General features: G+C 34.6%; 3 protein-coding genes across 4 annotated transcripts; 1 reads left to right on the forward strand and 2 right to left on the reverse strand.

Moving 5' to 3' along the window:
- Positions 1 to 385: 385 nt before the first annotated feature.
- LOC7491043 (superoxide dismutase [Cu-Zn] 2) lies at positions 386 to 3,727 on the reverse strand. 2 transcript variants are annotated; one of them, XR_002979275.2, is made up of 7 exons: positions 3,562 to 3,727; positions 3,364 to 3,465; positions 2,879 to 2,974; positions 2,763 to 2,794; positions 2,285 to 2,436; positions 784 to 837; positions 386 to 627 (listed from the first exon to the last, which is right to left on the reverse strand). XR_002979275.2 is itself a non-coding variant. In XM_002325807.4 (7 exons), exons 1-7 carry the CDS (start codon positions 3,647 to 3,649, stop codon positions 599 to 601), a joined length of 477 nt encoding a protein of 158 aa, XP_002325843.1. In that variant the 5' UTR covers positions 3,650 to 3,727; the 3' UTR covers positions 386 to 598. The 2 variants fall into 2 exon arrangements, 1 of the variants encoding a protein (XP_002325843.1); XM_002325807.4 differs by having other exon boundaries at positions 2,361 to 2,436.
- Positions 3,728 to 11,397: 7,670 nt separating this feature from the next.
- LOC7491044 (tubulin alpha-5 chain) lies at positions 11,398 to 14,970 on the forward strand. The gene is made up of 5 exons (XM_002325386.4): positions 11,398 to 11,770; positions 12,434 to 12,648; positions 12,744 to 12,943; positions 13,195 to 13,703; positions 14,411 to 14,970. The coding sequence occupies exons 1-5, from the start codon at positions 11,658 to 11,660 to the stop codon at positions 14,721 to 14,723; spliced, it is 1,350 nt and encodes a 449-aa protein (XP_002325422.1). The 5' UTR covers positions 11,398 to 11,657; the 3' UTR covers positions 14,724 to 14,970.
- A 1,472-nt stretch (positions 14,971 to 16,442) lies between these two features.
- On the reverse strand, positions 16,443 to 18,030 carry LOC7469885 (ethylene-responsive transcription factor ERN1). Its single transcript, XM_002325808.4, has one exon. It carries the CDS (start codon positions 17,788 to 17,790, stop codon positions 16,963 to 16,965), a length of 828 nt encoding a protein of 275 aa, XP_002325844.2. The 5' UTR covers positions 17,791 to 18,030; the 3' UTR covers positions 16,443 to 16,962.
- Between the last annotated feature and the right edge of the window lie 4,165 nt (positions 18,031 to 22,195).

Here is a 22,195-nt window from a genome sequence, read left to right on the forward strand (position 1 = left end):
GAACCCGGATGACCCGGCAAGACTCGGTTGTAATCCATTAACTAATTTTTTTAAATCAAAACGATATCATTTGGATTTTAAAAAAAATTAGAGTAGATCTAATCAAAACCCAGTGATCAAGACAAAACCCATGACCCGGGATTATCACCGGCCAGGTTTAAAAACTCTACGTGACAACTCATCATAAAGAAACAAGTGGTTGAGAAGGTGGGTGCTAGGATTACTTGAAATTTTGCTTCTGCAAAAGGGAGAGCGAGAAATTGAACGCATAGTTAACCACAAAGCCGTCGTTGCTTTCCTCCGTGAGAGGCATGGATCCCCATGCTGGCATCATATACCACATAACAAAAAAAGAAACACAGAAAAAAGCTCCTCGGAGATCATATTGTGTCCAGGGAAAGCTTTCCAAGCCATTATGATATATTGACAAATTGCATATTCGAAGATATTACATAGACTTTGTTATTAGGAGATTACAGTTTCGAACAAGTATATTGGATCACCCTTCAAAACTTACAATGACATCCTTCTTTTAGTTGTTTCTGTCTTTACCGAAAGAACATCTTGCATGAAGAAATCCATCAACTAAGTATCAAACCTAAACAGATGATTTGAGCCCAATGATGCCTGCCAAAATAATGTAACAAATGTCAGGCTTCTGTATATAAGCAAAAGGATTTTAATTGAAAAATAAGTAGTATGTGACACCCACTCCATTCCATCTCATGACTAAAAGTTCTTGCTCGAAAGCATAAAAAAATTCATAAGAGTAGGGAATATTACCACATCCAACCCTTGCACCTGCATTCCCAGTTGTCTTGCTAAGATCATGTCCACCTGCCCATTATTTTGGAATTTGAAAAAAAAAAATGCTTCAGTACAGATAATGAAACGAGCATCTACATGAATTTTTTCTATTCCCGGACAGATAATAAAACAGGCATCTATATGAAAATTGTTTGATTCCCAAATAAGTAAATGATCAAAAGAAATGTTGGAGATATAGACTTTCAGTGAACAAACACTGATCAGAAATGTGATTCCAGTTTACAGCATTGCATCCCAACCTCTTCAAGAGTTTTGTTGTGCAATACTCTCCAAATAGTCCCATTCAACAAAGAGGTAACAGATTTCCTGTGTTGTAACCTCCAAAAATTTAGTTGCTCTTCTACTAAGAAAAGCCAATTTAGTTGATGTTAAACACCAAAAAATCATATACCACAAATCTCTAGGCGCTCAGAAATGTCCCAGTAACGGTAAGCTTCTCCATCCTCTTATCACATGCAGAACATGTGAATAAAAATTTTCTTCCACTATTTGACTAGATGAAATGCCTGTTTTGGGAACACGCATCCGGACTTGTTTAACTGTGAATTTCAAAATTTTCTTCAGAAAATCTAGACTCTAGAGCATGTACAAAATTTTTTCCCCGAGCCCTGGTTAAGTGGGGAGTAATAGTGGATGGATCTTTTACATATCACACTTTTTCACCTTTTTTCTACATTCTAAATTCCTTATAAAACTTCTCACCACACAATCACAGATATTAGTTTCATTCTGCTCCATGCAAGAATTCTGATGGGGAAAGGTCAGGCCAAGGAACAACAACAACAACCAAGCCTCAATTTCAAACTAGCTCGGGTCGGAGAGGTCAGGTCAAGATGATCATTCTTGTATAAGAATTTGAGATAAATTTAGCTTAATGCAAACAGCACTTGGACCATGATGCCTATGTTTCATATGTGGAAAGACAGTTGAGGGCACTGACTGTTGATAATATGTACATGTTAAACCGAACTTCATAGAATATTCATTCGGTGCACACCCTTGCTCATCCTCCAAAACACAAACATGTGAATTCAAAAAGTTTAAGACAGCAACGAGCAGCAACAGGAAATCAATAGGCTTCCTAATCCAATAAACTCAGGCAGAGATTGATGCACGAGATAAAATATAAAAGTGAAGCAAGTTTGAATCAGGGGATATAAGCGAGTCCATATCAGCTTAATAACTTAAGGGCACTCAAGTTGCAGACTAAAGTTAAGCGCATATATAAGCATACCAGATACGAATTTTACAAGGAGCAGCCTGAAACTTACAGAATGATTGCTAGAATGCAGGAGCTCACGTAACATTAAAATTTTGGCAAACTGATTACAAGTATGAGGGTGATGCTTATAAACAATCAGGCCACCCCATAAATAATCTCTATGACCATAACAAAAATAAAAATTTCATACCTACTTCATAAGAAAAAAAATAGCCACTGTTTTCCAACACATACCTAGTTTTCTGCGAAGCTAGTGATAGTATCTGAGGTAACATGCAAATATTTTGCAGCCAAATCTAGAAGCCTTTACCTTTTCCAAGATCATCAGGATCAGCATGCACAACAACAGCCCTCCCCAATATGGAATGCATCCCACTCAGTGGTATCTAGAAGTTGAAACCAAGAGAGAGAAGTTCAATAATTGAAGCTAGATTCACCGAGTAAAAAACTTTTATGAAACAAAAGATCTGAAGAAATCAAGGGCAGCTGTGCAACCCTGCACAAAACCATTAGACTGAGATTCTCATGGCATTTGATAATTCTAAAATTGTCAAGATCACAAGATCATGTAACATGAGCCAAAACCAAAACTAGCATTGAATTATCAGAAAAACTTAAAGTTAATCCAGAGGAACAGAGTAATAAAGCACAAAACCATTCCAAATCAAAAGAGACTATCATTAATCCAATCACTATAGGTATCCGTAAATACCTGAAAGTCTGTGATCGAAACTTCTGCAACACCTGCAACATGAAAAAATTAAGCTAAACCAGTCCCTGGTTCTCCAACTTACCAAATTCATATAGGAAAAAAGAAACAGCGCATACCATCTGAGCCTGCAATGATGTTCCCCAAATCTCCAGCATGACGTTCATTATCACATGGAGCTCCATGGTCCTTCTTTAATGGATTGAAATGAGGTCCTAACATTAAGTAAGATCATTAGTAAATTTATAACCATGAATGAAAACTGCTGCAATCCAAAGTAAAAGCCACATACATAAAAGATAAGAACTTCGTGAGCCTAAATATCACAACAAAGTTGCAGAGTTAAATTTCAAAATCAAATTTGAAAAGAAGTGCCAACAGTAACAACAAGAACATAATCTTGCAGTCGACAGAAGATAAGCATCACGAGCCTAAAATCAGCACCTACTGCTCTAATTTTAAAATCCCAGTTCAAATTCAACAAGATAGTAACAAATAGTCATGCATATGAATACCGCAGCCAACCCGTAAAAAAGAATTGCAAGAAACAGTACATTTTACCCTCTGAAGCGACAACACACACATGTATAAAGAGAGAGTATACCAGTGGAATTGCAGCCATTGGTGGTATCACCAAGAGCATGAATATGAAACCCATGAAGGCCTGGTGATAAGCCAGCTATCCTCCCTGTCACATGTGTTGCCCCTGTAGATATACATACATACATTCATGTTTCACGCAGATACAATCAAGAAAAAAACCATGCTTTCTTTTCTTAGCAAGATAGAAAAAGAGAGAGACCGTTTGGTTCTTGAATGAAATGAAGAGAGCCTCTAACATTAGAGTCTCCGGTGATGAGAGCCACCGCTTTCACAGACCCTGTTGCCATTTTATCTTTGCTGCTGCTCTCTCTCAGGTTTTTAAAATAAAAATATCATCCAAGGCACCTATTATTATTATTAACTCAAAAACTAAATGCGTGGGGTGAATAATATACAGCCGATACTATTCATACTCTTGACAATGTGGAAGTCACTATTTATTTGTTGACAATTCATTTTCATTTTTAAAATTTTATTTTAGACCATTTGTTCTTAATCCAAGGCCAATTATTTTTGTTTTCTTAACAACTGTGGAAGTGGAAAAATAAAGACTAGAATGAAAAAAATATCAAAAATAAATGATGTGGCTGAAATTTTAAGAAATATATATTTTGGTCCTTTAACTTCAAAAATAAAACAAATTATACGATTTGTTTCGGTGCCTCAATTCTTTTCAAATTCAATTTTGACATAAAAATTTATTTTTATTATTTTTGATCTCTGGTTAAAAGAGAAGAGAGAGAAAGAGATCGCCAGATTCTGACACTAAAGAGAGAAAAATATTGTTGACAACGATTTAAACCCCCAAAACGATCAATGTTTGAGTTAAATGGTTCCATTTGATGACAAGAATTTATTTTAGGTTTTTTTTTTTACCTTTAAAGTTCAGGAAAAAATGGATCTGAGTTAGATTTGATTTTTTGTTTCAAGTTGATTTTTGTTGGTGGGATGATTTTTTTGTTTTTGCAAGCCATGGATATGTTTATCATAGTTCGTAAGGTGTTTTTTGTCAAAAATAGGTTGAAAAACGAGTTTTGGATAAAAAAACCTTAAGCTTTGATTTTCCGACCACCATAGTGGTCACTATTTAGGCAAATCAAACGACACATTGTTTGATTTTATTTTCACAAAAATTTGGGGCGGCTGCAACCAAAAAAATATAAGGGCCCAAACGCGTCGGCCCTAACAAAATAGGTCAGGTGGGTTGGCTTATCGGGCCTAGTAGCACCTAATCTTTACTCTCTTTTTTCTAAATTATTATTTCTAATTCTTTTTTAAAATTAATGATTTTTTTATATGGTTCTATTCTCTAATTTTTTTATATTTAAATTAATACTTCTTCTTTCTTTCATTTTGTTTAGAGAGTTTCTTTTAAATGATAATTATTTGTTTTGTTATACATTTAAATTTTAAAGAGTTTTTCTTATTCATCTATAATTTTTTTTTTATCTTTTGTATAGATGAAATTTATTTTTGAAAATAAAAAAAATATTTTCAGATAATATTTCTAATAAGTGCAGCCTTACATAGTATTTTTCCTCTTTTATTTTATTCAATCAAATTAATTTGTATCTCTATTTCTATTATCGTTTGTTTAAATAAAAAAATTATTTTAATAAATAAATTTAGCAAACACAACTGGATAAATATTCTGGTTTGTGAGAAAATACTGAAGGATAAAATCTCAACCTGACTCTTTGATTAATATTTATCCAACCCGCAAAACCCGTGACTTGAATTAGTGACTCCACTTAATTGATTTATTTTTTTTATTGATAAATTGAATAAAATCCCCAAAAAAAACAACAAATACTGAAGAATAAAATCCCAACCTGACTCTTTAATTAATATTTAGTCAAGACTTGAATTATAAACTCCACTTAATCAATTTAATTTTTTTTATTAATAATATTGAATAAAAATCCCAAACAAACATAGGCGATATTGTTTGTGTTTGTTTTAAATCAACTAGCGCACCTAGCAAGACTCAAATCCACGAACTTATAGGTATCCCACGTGCTTCAACCAATTAAGCTACATCACTTTATTCTAAAATGCTTAAAATACTAATTTTTTTGTTAGATGGGAAAAAATATGATGCGTCCAAGTATCAAACCCACAACTTCACATTAGTTCCATGCGTTAATCACTAAGTTACGACACAAAGCTTGTGACCAAATGATTAAAAAAGTTGTATTAACTTGTTTTGCTGATCATATGAACAACAATAAAATTAATGTTCAACTTCTTAGTTAATTATGATTATTAGTTTCAAAAAACAATTATAGAGAATTTATTCATTCATTTTTTCTTGGATTTTATACCTCCTTAATTAAAAATAGTAGTAGATAATTTTTAAGCCTATCTGCAAGGAAAAAATAGGGTATTTGTAATATATGTATACTAGATTTATGGCTCGTGCTTTGTTGCGAGCACACAAAAATTTTCTCAATGTAAAAACAAAAATGTTAAGGAAAGAAAATCAGAGACCCGGGTAATTGTGAAAATCTCCAACCCAAAATTGATGAATCAGGGTTAAATAAGAAGATTTGCAATTAGAGAAATGATAATTAAGAAGAAAAATTGTTATAAATTGGGGTAAAGACTCTTACTAATTCAACTTAAATTTCATATGAAATAAAGTAACAAAATCAATATGCAAAATGTTAATTGGTGATAAATCGCATAAACTTTCTAATTGGGTAAAATAATTATTTTAAATGGAGAAGAATTTTTGTAAATTAGGGTGAAAACATTTTGAAAAATAGAAGGGAATTCAAAAAAAAAATTAATGTATGCTTTTACACGCAAATAATGCTAACCATTGGTATAAGCCCCATATATAATTGTGTAGTTTTTAATTGAAAAGGGAGAAAATATGAGGGTTTATGAATAGTGATGAAAGTCCTTGATGAATTAGTTTGAAAATCTTGATGGTTTAAGTAAATAAAATAATATGCAAATTCATTTTTGGGGTAAAATTATCTATTGTTCAATTTTATGATATCAAACATAACTCTCAATCCGACTGTTAAATCGAGATAAAATTATATGAGGAGACTCCTTATATATTGTTCTATCTTGGGTTAAAACTTCAGGTTAATGATAGTTTAGGATGACCTTGCAAAAATGACTATAGTCAGATATACATACAGAAGAAATAACTTATAGACTCATTAATGATATTGTCATAAATAAGTTAAAAATCCCTCTCCTAGTTATTGTAACACTTGCCAACCATTAAAGGAAGAGAAGAGCTCCATTTCTCTTATTTTTAAAATATTAGGGATTTCTTTCAAAAGTGTGAGTCTAGAAAGTGATATGAGTGATTTCTAGTAGAGAAAAACAGGTACAAGGTCAAGATTTAGAAAAGAAAAAATATGTTTAGAAGTTGAGAGAGAGAAAGAGAGAGAGAGAGAGACAGAGAGAGTTGTTTAATGGTGGATGATAAATTGGGGGCAAATTGTGTTGGAACTTCTTAAATTGAGTTCATTCATGTAAGGTAAGGTAATTTGTATGGTTAATTTTATTTGTTTTTGTTGATTTTATGTTTGGAGGATGAAAACCCTAAAATTTCAATTCTAGGGTTCATGTAAATTTTTTAGGGAAATTTTTGTTTTGATTAATTATTGGTTGTTTGTATGTGAATTGTAAGAACGACAACAAATTAAAGAACAAATTGAATTAAAAACCATGAATTTTGAATTTGTTGATGGTTGACCATGTGAAATAAATTTAGGGGATTTAAGAACTTGTGTTGTTGTATAAAATTATTTTGTTATTTGAGTTGTGAAAGGTTAATTAATAATACTACAGTGAATTTTGGTTAATATTTGGAAAACATGTATGCGACCTAATTGAATGAAGGAATAAGAAGGTGAGAACCTTGTTTTAATTTCTTGATATTGAGTGGTTAAATTCAAAGAGGAGGCCTAAGGATTTTAATTTAGGTGGAATTGTGGTTGTATAATAATAATAATAATAATAATAATAATAATAATAATAATAATTGCATATGTGCGGTATTACGACGATCATTCTCCCGGATCAAGATGTTTGTGGTGATGGGGGAAAGAACAAGAAATTCTTGTTTCGTATTAGTAAAAAAGAGATGGAGTCGCCATTTAGTATTGCGGTCACTTGGAACCCTAACTAGTCTTAGAGTCTGGATAAGGGGATTGATTGTGTATAGAGAAGACGTATCATCCCTAGTACACCTTACGTAAGGTAAACTACATTGTTTGTTTGTCTGATATAATCTAAGCTATTATTATCTTTTTTAGTCGTTGGTTTATCTAAGGTTTAAGAATAGTCCTCATCGGTAAGAATGGTTTGGAATTTTTTTTTTTATCATGGTTAACAATAAAATACTAAACATCTCTTGATTTTAGAACAACAAAGATATGAAGAAAATGCACATTTCATTAAAAGATGGGATGTGATCCCAACAAACATGAAAAACTAAACAAGGAAAGCAAAGTTCTATAAAAAAAAATGATTGACAATGCAACACCATTTTTAGATAAGCTTTTCCAACAATATTTGAGTCTTTCCAGCATTTTCAATCACTTGTTATGTTGAGGATGGTTTGGTGAAAATGTAGTAGGTATCATTATCCTTCACAAACTCAACTTGTTTATTGGTCACAAGCTTTCGGACTTGATACTTGAAATTCTTGAAATTTTTGATTGAGTGGTCAGGGATCCCATCATGATATCCACATTTCTCATTTGGATTGTATCTCTAAGAGAATGATGGTTTTATGGGATCTAATGGAGTTATGGTAATATGTCCAATGTTTAAAAGATCTTGGTAAATATCTTTGAGTTGTAAATGTATGTTAATCTTTAATAGTGATGTTTGAGCAGCCGATGACACAATGAAATCCGATCAGACAAGATTCCTAATTTGAGAGCCATTTCCTAACTCATATTCCATCATGACTTTAGAGTTAATGGCTGGACCTTTGATTTTTGCCACTTTTATAGCTTATTCATTCCTTAAGCCACAATCACTAGGTTAGTAAAATGCTGGGCTGCACTCGTAATCAAGAACTTAAAGTAGGGTGTCTTAAAAGTGTTGGTAAACAAGTTGGTCATCTCCTTTTATAGCAGTGGAGGATCCACCTAAGTAGCTACTCTAAACCACCTTTGGGCGTATTCCCAGATATATTCTCTATCACTCATTTCCATATCTTGTAGGCTAGATTTGTCTGGAGCGATGTCTATACTGAACTTGTATTGTTTGACAGAAGTGGCAACCAAATCTTTCCACCTTTTAGTCTTAAAATTGTCAAGCTTTATACTAAGGCCATCTTGGAAAAAATAGATAAGTAGTTTCTCATTGTGGATAACTTAAGCCATTGTATTGTAGTAAGCCTTTAGGTGAGTCAGTGGGCATTGCATTTCAGTGTATTCAGCAAATTCAGGCGCTTGAAAGTCTTTTGAAACTGCAACATTTAACACTAAACACATTTTAGCTGCTTTCACTAGGTTATATAGATTAGACTCTTCAATCATCTTCATTTTTTCATCCAATTCTGCCTATTTTTTGTAAGCCTTTTCTATAAGATTCTTTTATAGAGCTTTTTCTCTAGTTAAACCTACCACAGGAGGTAGCCTTATGGGGTAAATAGGTGGGAAGCATAACAGCTGGATATGAGGGTTATTGTTGTTTGAGGAATTAGAGCTTCCACAAACCTTATTCTTAATGCTTACTTAAGTAGGCTTGTTAGCCTTTCCATGTCTCCCTTAAAGCTCTCTATTTCCTTCTGATGTTCAGATTCCAAGCATGCACGCTCTTTGTTCTTCTTTAGCTTCTTTTTGGATCTTGTGTTAAAAATTCACTTTAAAAGGGGACCTATATTTCATTAATCTGATGATGACAATTAAAACTAAAAATATGTTTGCATATGAATGCTTATGCATGCTTATGAGAATGTATATTGGGTATAGATTAGCCCTTCCGAGCGAATCAAACATCTGAAAGCAAAAAAGGTCTAAAAAAATGAATATGAATAGGTTTTCTACATGGTCTAAAAAAAGATCTTAGATTTGTCTAGTGATAGTCTTTGTAAAGATAGTATAGGGACGTTGCGAGGATTGGTTAAGGTATGTATGTCCATCATTACTAAGCAAGCACTTAAATATGAGTTGAGTTTTCATGACTCTAAACCCTGACCCATAGTTATTGTTGGATAATATCGGGGCAAACCAATATTTTTGTTATGTTTATTTACATAACATAGTTAATTAATACATGTTGTCGTCATAATTTTATAGAGGTTCGATAGAAGTCATGGATGATCGTTCATGGATGTATCGGGACTCACCCCAAGGATTGCGGGGGATGGATTATTGTAATGGGGTTCAGGGTTTTATTAATTTCGCAACATCTATCCCGAGAAATTTTACTGATGGCGGTATTAAGTGTCCATGCAGGAAGTGTAAAATAAAAAGTTTCTGCATCAAGATGTTGTAACGATGCATCTTCTAACCAAAGGGTTCATGGAGGATTACCTGTGTTGGTATGTACACGGAGAACTATTTGTTCCTAATGAGAGCATGGTAGAAAGGTGGTTGGGTCAACTTTTAGTGCTAGCAACATGCATGAAGTTGGAAATGACAGCAGTAATCATTACAGGAATATGGTTATGGATGCAATGAGAATGAGTGAAGGTAATGTCAGTAAATGTCCAATCGTAAAAGAAGAATCTAATGCAGATGCAGTAAGGTTTTTTAACCTGTTGAAAGATTATGACAAACCATTATGAGATGGCTGCACGAACCACAATAAATTATCGACCATAGCTCAAGTATTTACCATCAAATCAGATCACGGGTTGAGTGAAGGGGCTATAACTTCTTGTTGTTGCCATTATTGTTCAGGGGAAATGCTGATGTTTTGGGTAGGGTGTGGCCGTCGTGGTGGTGTTTTGGGCAGCATAGAAAAAAAGGTGTTTAGGGTCTTCAATGGTTGTTCCCAGGAACTAAACCCCATGCAAGAAATTTTTGGAAGGAAAAATCCAATCAAATCTCTAGGCAATATAAGAGAAAAGGATGAGGTTGGTGGCTAAGGTTTTTTTTGGTTTTTTTTTTTTAAATTTCACGATAAAATTTTAATATTTAATAAAAAACTTTTTAGTTATTAATTAAAATATAATAATAATCCTATTTAATTTTTTGATGATTTATTTTTACGCGCCAGCTCGAAGATGAATGTGTCATAAACTTCAAGATTCAAAAGAACAGAGATAAAGTGGCCTTACTGTTCCACAATCAACATTTGATTTGGTGCCTAAAGTTAGAAATGAAAGTCTTGCTTACTTTTGAAGACCCAGTGAACTTTGGGCCACATGCCGTCGAAGATCGGGGGTTAAAAATCCAAAAGCTATACTCTCTGAGCTGGGTAGCTAGAGGGTCTTCTCATAAGAACATGCACCACCAACTCCCGTGATTCATGAACAAACATTGCTCCACAATTAAGACGCAGTTCAATGGGTGGTTGTCTTGATGGTCACGGGCAGAAAACTTGTTGGTTCTTTATCTCTTACCGTATTGCAGAGTCTCTGCTGCATCATGGCAAAGGACTGGTTTCGAAGCAGCAATGTTGACAGAGGACACAGGGCAGGAGCACAGAAATATATTCTATCTGGCCCCAAAAGTCTTGTTTCTGCTTCAACATATCTTTTCTCCCCTGAACCTTCCATTTATTTGTGTGTAAATGAAAGATATTTTGTAAATTTTCTTCGTACGTTTTGTGTTATCGTCCTCATCGAGCACAAAAAAATGAAAGATTGAAAATGGATTGTTTGAACGTAGTCAAATGAATAAAAAAAGAAGCAAAACCACCTCAAATGTCTCTTCACTGCTCAATTTAGATCTAAAAAAAGCAAGCCAACTCATCCGTCCAGACAACCAGAATCTTTAAACAGAGTCCATCAGTTTCCTCTTAAGAGTTTAACTAAATATTAACTTTATAAAAACTAATTTTTGACAAGGACGTGGGCCATGGTAACCGACAACAGCCGAGCAAGCCCAAAAAACCAGCACCATAGAGCTGGCGCCAAGCGGCGGACCCCATTTGGCGCCACATAAGTGGCAGTTAACAATAAAACAGCAACCACGAATTGATAAATTAACTAACTTTACCTTTATAACATTCATAAGAGGAGAAATCTCTTCTTTCTCTCTAATTTACATCTCCATTGTTGCATAGAAACTCTCTGAGCTTCTTGGAGAGATAAATATATTGCTTAAAGAGAGAGAGAGAGAGAGAGAGAGGAAGAAATCAATTATGAGGGAGATAATAAGCATACATATTGGACAAGCAGGGATTCAGGTTGGGAATTCTTGTTGGGAACTTTATTGTCTTGAACATGGAATACAGCCTGATGGAACGATGCCTAGGTAATTTCATGCATTTTTCTTTTGGTGAAATATTTAATGTTTGTGGATCATTAGTTGTTTTAATTGATCAATGGGATCCTCGTGTCTTTGAATGTTTGTTTGTGATCAGTTTCTATGTATTTAGTGATTTGTGTTATTTATATCAAGGTAATCATCATTGATTTTGTTGACTTTGATGGATCGGAATGGTTTCTGTGTTGGGATTTTTCTCTTGTCATGTTTTGGTGATTTTGCCTTCAAAATTAGAGATATTTTTGTTTTCATCTTATCTTTCCATGGTTGAATTAGACAAAAGGAATTGATAAGATATTTGATGTTTTTGTGGGGGTAAAAAATGTTAGGCTGTTAATTATGTATTTGAATTCCATTTTGAAAGGCCTCATTTCAACCATTTGTGGATGGTTAATCTCTAGGTTGAAGGATTATGCCATTCTGTCTGTGCAAAGTTTTGTTGTCAGATTTTGATTTTTTTGTTTTTGCCTTAAATGGAATTCTGTTTGTGGATGATGCCCCCCTCATAATCTTGAACGAGAACGACTGGATCTTGCTTTTCCTTGCTGGAAATTGTTGATTTTGATTTACTATTTCTGGAGGATGCTCTATTCTACTGTTTTCATTCATCTACTTTCGAATCTGATTTGGCTGTTCTATATCCTGTTGCAGTGACACCTCAATCGGAGCGGAACATGATTCTTTTAATACCTTCTTCAGCGAAACTGGTTCAGGAAAGCATGTGCCGAGAGCTATATTTGTTGATCTCGAACCCTCTGTCATTGATGAAGTCAGAAGTGGGACTTACAGACAGCTTTTTCACCCTGAACAACTTATTTCTGGCAAGGAAGACGCTGCTAATAACTTTGCCAGGGGACATTATACAGGTAAAAGAAGCATTTGCAATGCTCAGTTAAAATGTTGATTTTGTTCTTATTGTCGACGTTGAATATTTTGCTGCATTGGTGTTCTAATACTGCAGTGGGAAGGGAAATTGTTGATCTATGCCTGGACCGCGTGAGGAAATTGGCAGACAATTGCACTGGTTTGCAAGGGTTTTTGGTATTTAGTGCTGTTGGTGGTGGCACTGGTTCTGGTTTGGGCTCGCTGCTTTTGGAACGATTGTCTGTGGATTATGGAAAGAAGTCAAAACTTGGCTTCACCATCTATCCTTCTCCTCAGGTATGCACTTCAAAGAATTATCGAGAAATTATAGCATCTTTTTGTGCTAAATGTAAACTTCCAAACAATTACAGGAAATACATCTTTTTGGGTGTCAATGTTTACGTTAAAATCTTTTCCCTGTGGTTCCTTTTGTTGAAGCCTGTAACAGAAAAAATATGGTCATTTCTATTATGGTATTGTGGTAAATTCTTTCTATGTTTGACCTGTTGTTAAAAAACTCTGATGGAAGATTTTTCATAATAATGCAGGTTTCTACTGCTGTCGTGGAACCTTACAACAGTGTTCTCTCCACTCACTCTCTCCTTGAACACACAGATGTTGCTGTGCTTTTGGACAATGAAGCTATTTATGACATCTGCAGGAGATCTTTAGACATTGAAAGACCAACATACACCAATTTGAACCGTTTGATTTCCCAAATTATCTCATCTTTGACAACTTCCTTGAGGTTTGATGGGGCCATTAATGTGGACATCACAGAGTTTCAAACTAATCTCGTTCCATATCCTCGCATCCATTTCATGCTTTCATCTTATGCTCCAGTAATCTCAGCTGCCAAGGCTTACCATGAGCAGATTTCAGTTCCTGAGATCACAAGTGCTGTGTTTGAACCCTCAAGTATGATGGCTAAATGTGATCCAAGGCATGGAAAATACATGGCTTGCTGTCTCATGTATCGTGGAGATGTTGTACCAAAGGATGTTAATTCTGCCGTTTCCACCATTAAGACAAAGAGGACAGTTCAATTTGTTGACTGGTGAGTTGATTTCCATCTGTTTGATTTATGAGAATTAATTCTGATCAATTCTTGCTCTAGTATGTTGTTTTCATCTTGTGTATTGGAAGTTGAATTGTTTCTCTCAAAATCTATCATTTCAGACACAAACACACTGTCTTAAATGGGCATTCAAAAGATTTGGACATAATTCAAGAAACTGATGAAATGCTCATTTCAGATTTTTAAGATCCTAAATGCCACTCTTGCATTATCTCGTTTTGAAGTTTTTGCTCTTAAAGCAATGCAAAAATATTATTGAACTGTTAACATTCAAGAAAACAGCATATGGATTTTTGTTTGTAGACATCAAACATGGTTCTATCATATTCCTATTTTGCTGTTTGTATTAACAGTTCCAATACAATGGTCGCTGAAACACACAAGAGAACTCCTCTGCTTTTAACTTGACAAGTTAAGACCATTACCATAATAAATATACAACAGATCAAGATGACACAAACCTTAATTTCAAGCATTGGTGGGTTGCGGTTATTCTGTGATCTATTTGGGAAATCTGGAACTTTGATACTGGACAAAAGGATCGGAGTTCCCCGTAGCTGAAATGAATGGCCATTGAAATTAGTCTGGAAATGTGTAGAGGATTTTGAACGAGGTTAAACATTTGCTTTGTTTATCATTTGTTTTTCTTTCTTGGAATCTGATTGTTCGATTTATGGATACTTCAGGTGCCCAACTGGTTTCAAGTGCGGTATAAACTACCAACCACCAACAGTGGTACCTGGAGGTGATCTTGCTAAAGTGCAGCGTGCAGTTTGCATGATAAGCAACAACACAGCAGTAGCTGAGGTCTTCTCCAGAATTGACCACAAGTTTGATCTCATGTACTCTAAGCGAGCATTTGTCCACTGGTATGTGGGCGAAGGCATGGAGGAAGGTGAATTCTCAGAAGCTCGTGAAGATCTTGCTGCCCTTGAGAAAGACTACGAGGAAGTCGGAGCAGAAGGTGGTGATGACGAGGGTGAGGACGAAGATTACTGAGATAATATTTTGTGAGGAAACAGCAGTTGTATGTGTATCTCTTATCATTCATGTGCGTTTGTCTAGAGGTGTACTATCATCATTATTTCCATGTCAGTGATCTGTGAATTGTCTGATCTGTGAATTGTCTGTCCATTATGTGTTGTTTCTTTTCTTGTTGATTGTTTGCACTATCTCAAAAAATGTATCGTTCTCATTTTTTGAAATGAAACATATGCTATCTATAAAGCCACCTGCTATTGATTTATACACTGAGTTCATCTTCCACTCGAAGATCTTAATTGGTGGGCATAGGCAACATGATTTAACTAGAAGCTCTATTGAGAATATTTAATTGCGTATCTAAAAATTTTGGCTTACATAAAAATTAAAACAAAATCACAGCATTATGGCATTACCACCAGAGACTGCCATCACATCTTAGAGGCAGCTATTGGTTATGAGAATTTAGTTGCTTGTAAGAACTAAGAAATGCTACACGGAGAATTTGCTAATGATGAAGATGAAAGGGAAATCTCACACAGAACTGGATAAAACTATGCACATTTCTTTGATTTTGTATGTGTCTCTACTGCATGTAAGAAATGCTGGAGTTATACAACAAATCTCTGGTGCTGAAGTACTAGCATGCCGGAGGAATGGCCCTGTTGTTGAACTTCTCGATACATTTAAATACTTCCCTTTTCCTTTTTGTAGCAGCATGTGTACTTTATACAGTTCTATCTATCACGTAAAATACATATATTTTTTTTATTAACGTGGGGATCTGAGCCAGCTTGCGTACCTCGACTCGACTAATCCCACGAGTCCTGAAGTTAACGATCATGTAAGCCTCCAGTAACTATCATATTAGTAACCACTGAGCTCGAACCTAAATAAAAAAAAATTGTGCTCTTCATGTCTGGCTTGGCTTGACCTTTGTAAATTGGTTATGGAATTTGACCATCAAATGGTGAAAAGTTCACTAGCTGAATCCAATCCGTTAGACCAGACATATAATCTGCTATGTTACCTGAACAAAGAATATATTTGTACTCTCTGAGTCTCAGTTCATATGATATAGCTTCACAGTTGATGGAAAGCGGATACCTAACCTCCCTACAGCTTTCGGAAGTAGTGTCTTGAGCCATTTTGAGATAGCAAATCCAATTTCATGATTGCCGGGTGGTAGAAGATGAGTTTTTCAATTTTGGTTCAGTTGGATATGTAGAAAGGAGCTATATAAATTCTTATACACAACTTGTTCTGTAAAATAGGGTTTCAAAAAAACTAAATTATTTAAGTGCAATAGGGATGCATCATTTGGAATTTGAAAGTGGTAGGAATTTCCCTATACCAGATATCTTAATCCTATGTTCCTAGCAAGCTGGACTCACCTTTGATAAGAATCTACTGCCGAATTGTCTAATTAAAATGTTTTTAAACATGGTTTGAACTTCTCCAAGTAACTGTAGTGCAGACACTTCTTCTGGAGCATACCTTAGTGGGGGGCAACTTTTTTAAGTCAAAAATACCTCAGAAAGGTCAACATGTGAATATATAAAAGACATGGATGTGATGTTAAATTAGACAATAGCCCTTTATTTCACAGAATCACAGCTTCTTTGAAGCATCTCTGTAAACATCAAAGATCATTGGGATGCTTCAAAGGGACTAGCAAGTTCATAAATAGCATGGATCAAGGTGGTTCAGATTTATGTAAAAATATGGCATGCCTGCTGGAGCGAAATAATCATAACTTTGCTGAGAAGTAAAAACTTACTAATGACATGATCAAAGATTTCAGTATACAGATAAAGTGGACGATAGCCTGAGTAGCCAAGGATTACATATTGGAAGACACTGCAACTCTTTTTGGATAGTTGTTGGCTGTAGGGCCCCAGAGCTTTTGTCTGAGCTGTTAAGAGGTTGAAACATGCTTTTCAATGACTACAGACATTGATGACATCTGTATCTACTCCAATGAAAAAGAGAGGTTACCATGGGGAACAAAAGGTATAATTTAATCGCCATGATTGCTTCGACTTGGTATTCATCGACGATTTTTTTACCTTCTCCATGTAATTTGCTGTTAACATTTTAAAAAACAAGATTTCGACCTCATCTCTAGCTGGTATGTTGTCACTGTAACTTCACAAGCAAGGGTAAAGTGAAACCAGAAACTAGGGGAAGAAAGGAAAGGAAAGGAGAAGAGGGAGATTCTATGCTCGTTAGAATCACAAGTTCTGCAGGGTGATTATTATAGTGGTGGAAGATCCCATAAAGCTTCAATAGGATCATGGATAGTTTCCATGTACTCTTGCACCCCATTCATTGCATATAGAGATGCTGATATCTGTCTCTCCACCTTCATCTTATCAAATTCTGAGAATTCCAAGTCACTTGTCCCGGGTGATACCACACTTTTTGGAAAATCCAACACTTCCTGGGAAAATGCAAACCCATCGAACACAGGTCCAAAACCCCATGAAAGATCAGACTGAGAAGTAACCCACTTGAATTCCTCAATCAAATTGCTCAAATCTGGTTTATATGCATCATCAAACAGGATATCGGTTTCATGAACCGAGCTGGAATTGGAGTAACTATCAGTACTCATGCCACAACTACTAATGCTGCTGCAGCTGCTGCAGCAGCTAGTAGTGATAGCGCTTGTGGTAATGATGGTACTAGTTGGTGGGGTAGAGACTTCAGCAGTTTCTTCTTCACTCTGCTGCTGTTTGTCTCTCCTTTTGTTGTTGAGGAGGTTTCGAATCCGGGAAGCAAGAGGAGAATCCAAGGATACACGAGTAATGAAGTTGGTTCGAGTGTTTGATCCACGAAGCAGGCAAGCAGCTTCATCGTAAGCTCGAGCAGCTTCTTCAGCTGTCTCAAAGGTTCCTAGCCACATCCTTATATTTTGTGTTGTATATTTGATCTCAGCTACCCATCTACCAGAAGGTCTTTGCCTAACACCAACGAACTTATTACTGCTGCTAGGCCTACTTATCCCCTTAAACTTGCTTGTTTTGCTAACTGGCATGCTTGCTTTTCTACGCTTCTTTTCTTGCTGGAAATGAATTTCCATTGGGAAACTGCACAAGAAAGAAGATTGGACTAAGACGTTGGATTGGAGAGAAATGTTGATTTGAGCTGAAGAAGAGAGAGTTGTTCTACTTGTCCAAAGGAGGTGGAGAGCCCTGTCTGCATGTCCCTGTCTTGTTCTCAGTGGAGCTACTTATACGATTGAAGCTTGAAAAGATGCCATGGATTATTTACGAGCAAGATGGTGCCCTTTTCAAGGTCTTTAGAGCTGTTTTTAATATATTATCTCAAGGTTTTGTGCTATGGTTTGAGGGTTTAGTCCTTTGTCTGCTATCTCCATGACCTGGTCAAAGTGCAAGGAGGGGGTCATGCAGTCTAGAATAGCGCCACTTGGAGGCACCAGAATGGTCCTCTAGATGAGCCTGTAAACTAATGCTTAAATCATGGCTTGAGAAGAGGGGCATAAACCTAGTCATGCTCTCGGCAGCCATTGAATATGCTTATCGTGCACGCTGCTTTGGTTCTAGCCTACTTTCCCTTGCATCACAGAAATTGTTTTAAAATAGCAAAGCTAATTAAAAATATTAAATGAATAGCACAATTAAATAAAGAATTGGCTGAATTAAATCTTTGGGAGGCAATAGGGTCCATTCTGGTTAATTTTTTTTTTTTATATTGTTTGATTTATTTTATCGAAATCTTTCCAATATCACTAGTGTTGTCATAATCTGAAATTTAATGTGATTCTAGAATTATTTTTTTCTTTCTCTCTCCTCTTCTACTCTCCTTGCATCATATTTTTTTTTAATATCAAAGTGAATTAAAAATATTTACATAATATCACAATTAAATAAATAATTGGCTAAATTAAATCTTGAAGAGGTAAGTACGGTCTACTTTGATCACTGTTAATAACTTTTCTCGACATTATTAGATTTATCTCTTCAAGATTTTTTCGAAAGCACTAGTATTGTTGTAATCATAAATTTTATATGTTTTCGATATTTTTTTCTCTCTTTTCTCTCCTGTTTTTTTCTCTCAAGGAAATCATTATATATTATAATGTTTTGTAATTATGTACAAACTGTATTGTTTTATCAAATTTTTTTTAATTATATTAATTGACTAATATTTTTTTAAAACTATGCTAAAAGTCAAAAATAGACAAAAACACAATCCTTTACATTATAAAATTCATAGATTCTTAGTTGTTTTTTTAACAATTTATGATCATGAACATATTCTATTCATTATTATAGGTTAAGACTCGACAATTTAGTATTGATGATTATCTAAGGATGATGTATACACTGATCATCTTCTCAAAAAAGGTTTAATCTTGCAGTGATCAAGAAAAAAGAAAACCACAGATAATGATCGTCATCATGATATATATGTTGCCACTTTTCTATAGAAATTTATTTATGCTGTTGGCTCCCTCGTAGATAACACTGTCGTCGTGCATGCAAAGATCAGCACTTGTATGCTAAAATGTCGACTGTCGACTGATCAGCACTCTTGGGAAGTTGGGGCTGCTGCTTTTGCTTGGCAAAATCCTATGAATGATGCCAAGAATCCAGCTCATCCTTCTCTACCACTCCACCTTCACAATACAACAAATATACTAAAAGAAATGGGAGATTTCATGTGACCACATACACATTTCAGGAGTGACGTATATAATCTTGGCAAGAAAAAATAATCGCTTTTGATTCAAGGCTGTTTTTATCTTTCTACGTAGTTTATTTGTCGTTACTAATTTGTTTGGAGGTGTTTTTGTCAATTCGTTTTTTAATACACAGTAAAATAATCAAAATACTCCTAAAAAAAAACTAATATTGCTAGACAATAGTGTTTTGGTATTTTTACTTTTTAATTGTACAATACAATTACATAATTGTTCTTGGGGTAAAAAAAAGAGGCCGTGTAAATAGGGGTATTGACGTCTTTTCCTTAAGGGTTTTTTTTTTTGTAATTACTCGGGTTGGTCAAGGGTGATGAAGTAATTTAACATTTAATTAATATTTTATATTCAAAAAGTTGTTGTCGCGTGCTGTACATGCGCCAATGCGTGAGAAGCGCCACACATTTTAATTAAGCAGTGCAAAAGACGCCTCCCGGTGGTGGAAAATTATTTTCCTCCGTCTCATTTTGTGCTCCATCGTGTACTCTTCCTTTATGGCCACCGCGTGTCATCTAAAGGTGGCCGATTTATCATTGGTAACCCCTTTTCTTTTGTTTTACCCTTTATTTATCTCTCTTGCATGGAGAGATGCACTATAGTCCCTATTTTTATTGTCTTTTTAGATTCAGTCCTTTTAGTTTTGATTGTTTATTTTTGCCCTTTTTCCTTTTGTTAAAGTTTTATGATTTTCAATTTAATCATTCAATTCTAATTTCTATATATAATATTTTTCGGTTTGGTCCTTCTACTTTTGATTTCTTATTCTGTTCTTTTTCCCTTTTGTCAAAATTTTTATGCTTTCAATTTTATCCTTCAAGTCAATTTTATGATTTTTATTTTTTTATAATAATAAAAATTTCAATTCGGTCATTCTTCTTTTGATTTCTTGGTTTTTTTTTTCTTGATCTTTTTGTCACAATTTTTATGATTTTCAATTTTATCCTTCAAATCAAATTTATTATATTTTTTTCCCAACAAGAATAATAATCATAGTTTTTAAACCCGGGTAAAAAAAAAACGATGGCTACTGAAAGGGCCACTGTTACTCCACCTATGATAATCAAGTTGATTAAATCAACAAAACATCACATGTCATTAATGGACTATAATAACCATCTCTTCTTTTCCAATACCAGACATAAAACCTCCCCCGTCTCCAACGAGACAAAACAAAACAACATCTTAAAAAAGCAATGTACAGATCCTCTTGAAGACATGAACCTCAGTATCAAGAATTAGTTTCTGTTTCTAAAATCAATTGATTTTACAATGAATCTTATGGAGTCATCTCCATGAAGAATAGTATCTTGATAAACCTTGCGTGTGTACTTACGTATTCCCTGCATTGAATTGCAAAATTCTAAGAGATTGCAATGTGTAAACGTTGCTTTGGAGTATCGTAAAACTGTCGAAAGAGAAAACTCTCAGAGAATTAATGAGTGATAAACTGAAAAAGAATTAATTGGAAAACTAAACCAAGAAGAAACAGAGAAAAATCAATTTAAAAAATTTAATTTTATTTTGGTTTGGTTCTAGTTTGAGAAGGTTGAAACTGACTTAACATTAAACCAAACCAATTAAGTTTGAACTCAAATATTATTCTCTTGTGCTCGTAACAAAGAAACTAAAAAAAAAACAGCATCATAATACATCCTTGGGGGAAAAAAAAATCAAATCTCATCCCTCACTCCTAAAACAATACAAAACATTTATGTAAACCCCGGGAAAAATAATAAATAAATAAAAGTGAAGAAATTCATGCATATGGTTAAATAAAAACAGAAATTTAGAAATTTTTGAATATAAATTAATTTCCGGGCGAAATAATTCGAGACATTATAATAAACCCAGTACTGTTGAGGGTTGGATTTAATTGAAGAGAAAAATACACTTAAAGGAAAAAGGGGGTCTAAATGCAAATAAGGGAAAATATAGAGTATAAATACTCTCACCTCACCAAAAAAATCTGTAGGAACCATAAGGAGAGAAGATAGGGAGTTTTATACCCATTATTGAGAAATCAAGAGAGAAACACTAAAATTTCAAGAACCCATCCAAGATTAAGAGTTTATAGATGGGATAAACACTTGAGAGCAAAGGATTACCAAGAAATTGAACAAGAAGAAAAGAAAGGAGGGAGTTGAAATTCTTCAACCGGTTGAAGATCAAAATCTCAATTTGTACCGGGTAAGGTATTCTAAACATGATCTTAAAAAAATCATTTTTAAATTCGATAAAGAATTGATGCCTTGATATTGAATCATAGGTTAGGGTTCTTAGACATAAATTAGAAAAAAAGTACTTATTGTTGAGATTAAGTTAATTCATGTATGTGGTATGTAGTTTATGAAAGTATTGTGTGAAGGGGAGGGGGAGACGAATCTGGACAGACTTGTCTCCTAACTTTCGATGAGATTTCAGGTAGGAGGATGAGGGGATTAGGATCGAGTTCCTCATAGAAATTGTAGATTTGAATGTTAGCTAACCAAGGAAACCGGTTTTGCTCAATTTGGAGATGTAGAACTCCAATTATGGGTTACCAACTGAGACTGAGTCGTGACTGACTATGTAGGGCAGTAGGACTAATTAGTAAATGAACAATTTTGACTATCTTGGAGGCAAAACTGGGTTCTCCTCCCTCAGAGAACTAGTAGCCTCGTGTCTTAGCTTTCTAACGAGATCAATCTCACTTAAAATGGGGTTTTAGAACTTTAGATATAGTTAAAAATCTGATGAGTGTTCAGACAGTAACAATTGAAAATTG

This window comes from Populus trichocarpa, chromosome 19, assembly GCF_000002775.5.
Source record: "Populus trichocarpa isolate Nisqually-1 chromosome 19, P.trichocarpa_v4.1, whole genome shotgun sequence".
Lineage (NCBI taxonomy): Eukaryota > Viridiplantae > Streptophyta > Magnoliopsida > Malpighiales > Salicaceae > Populus > Populus trichocarpa.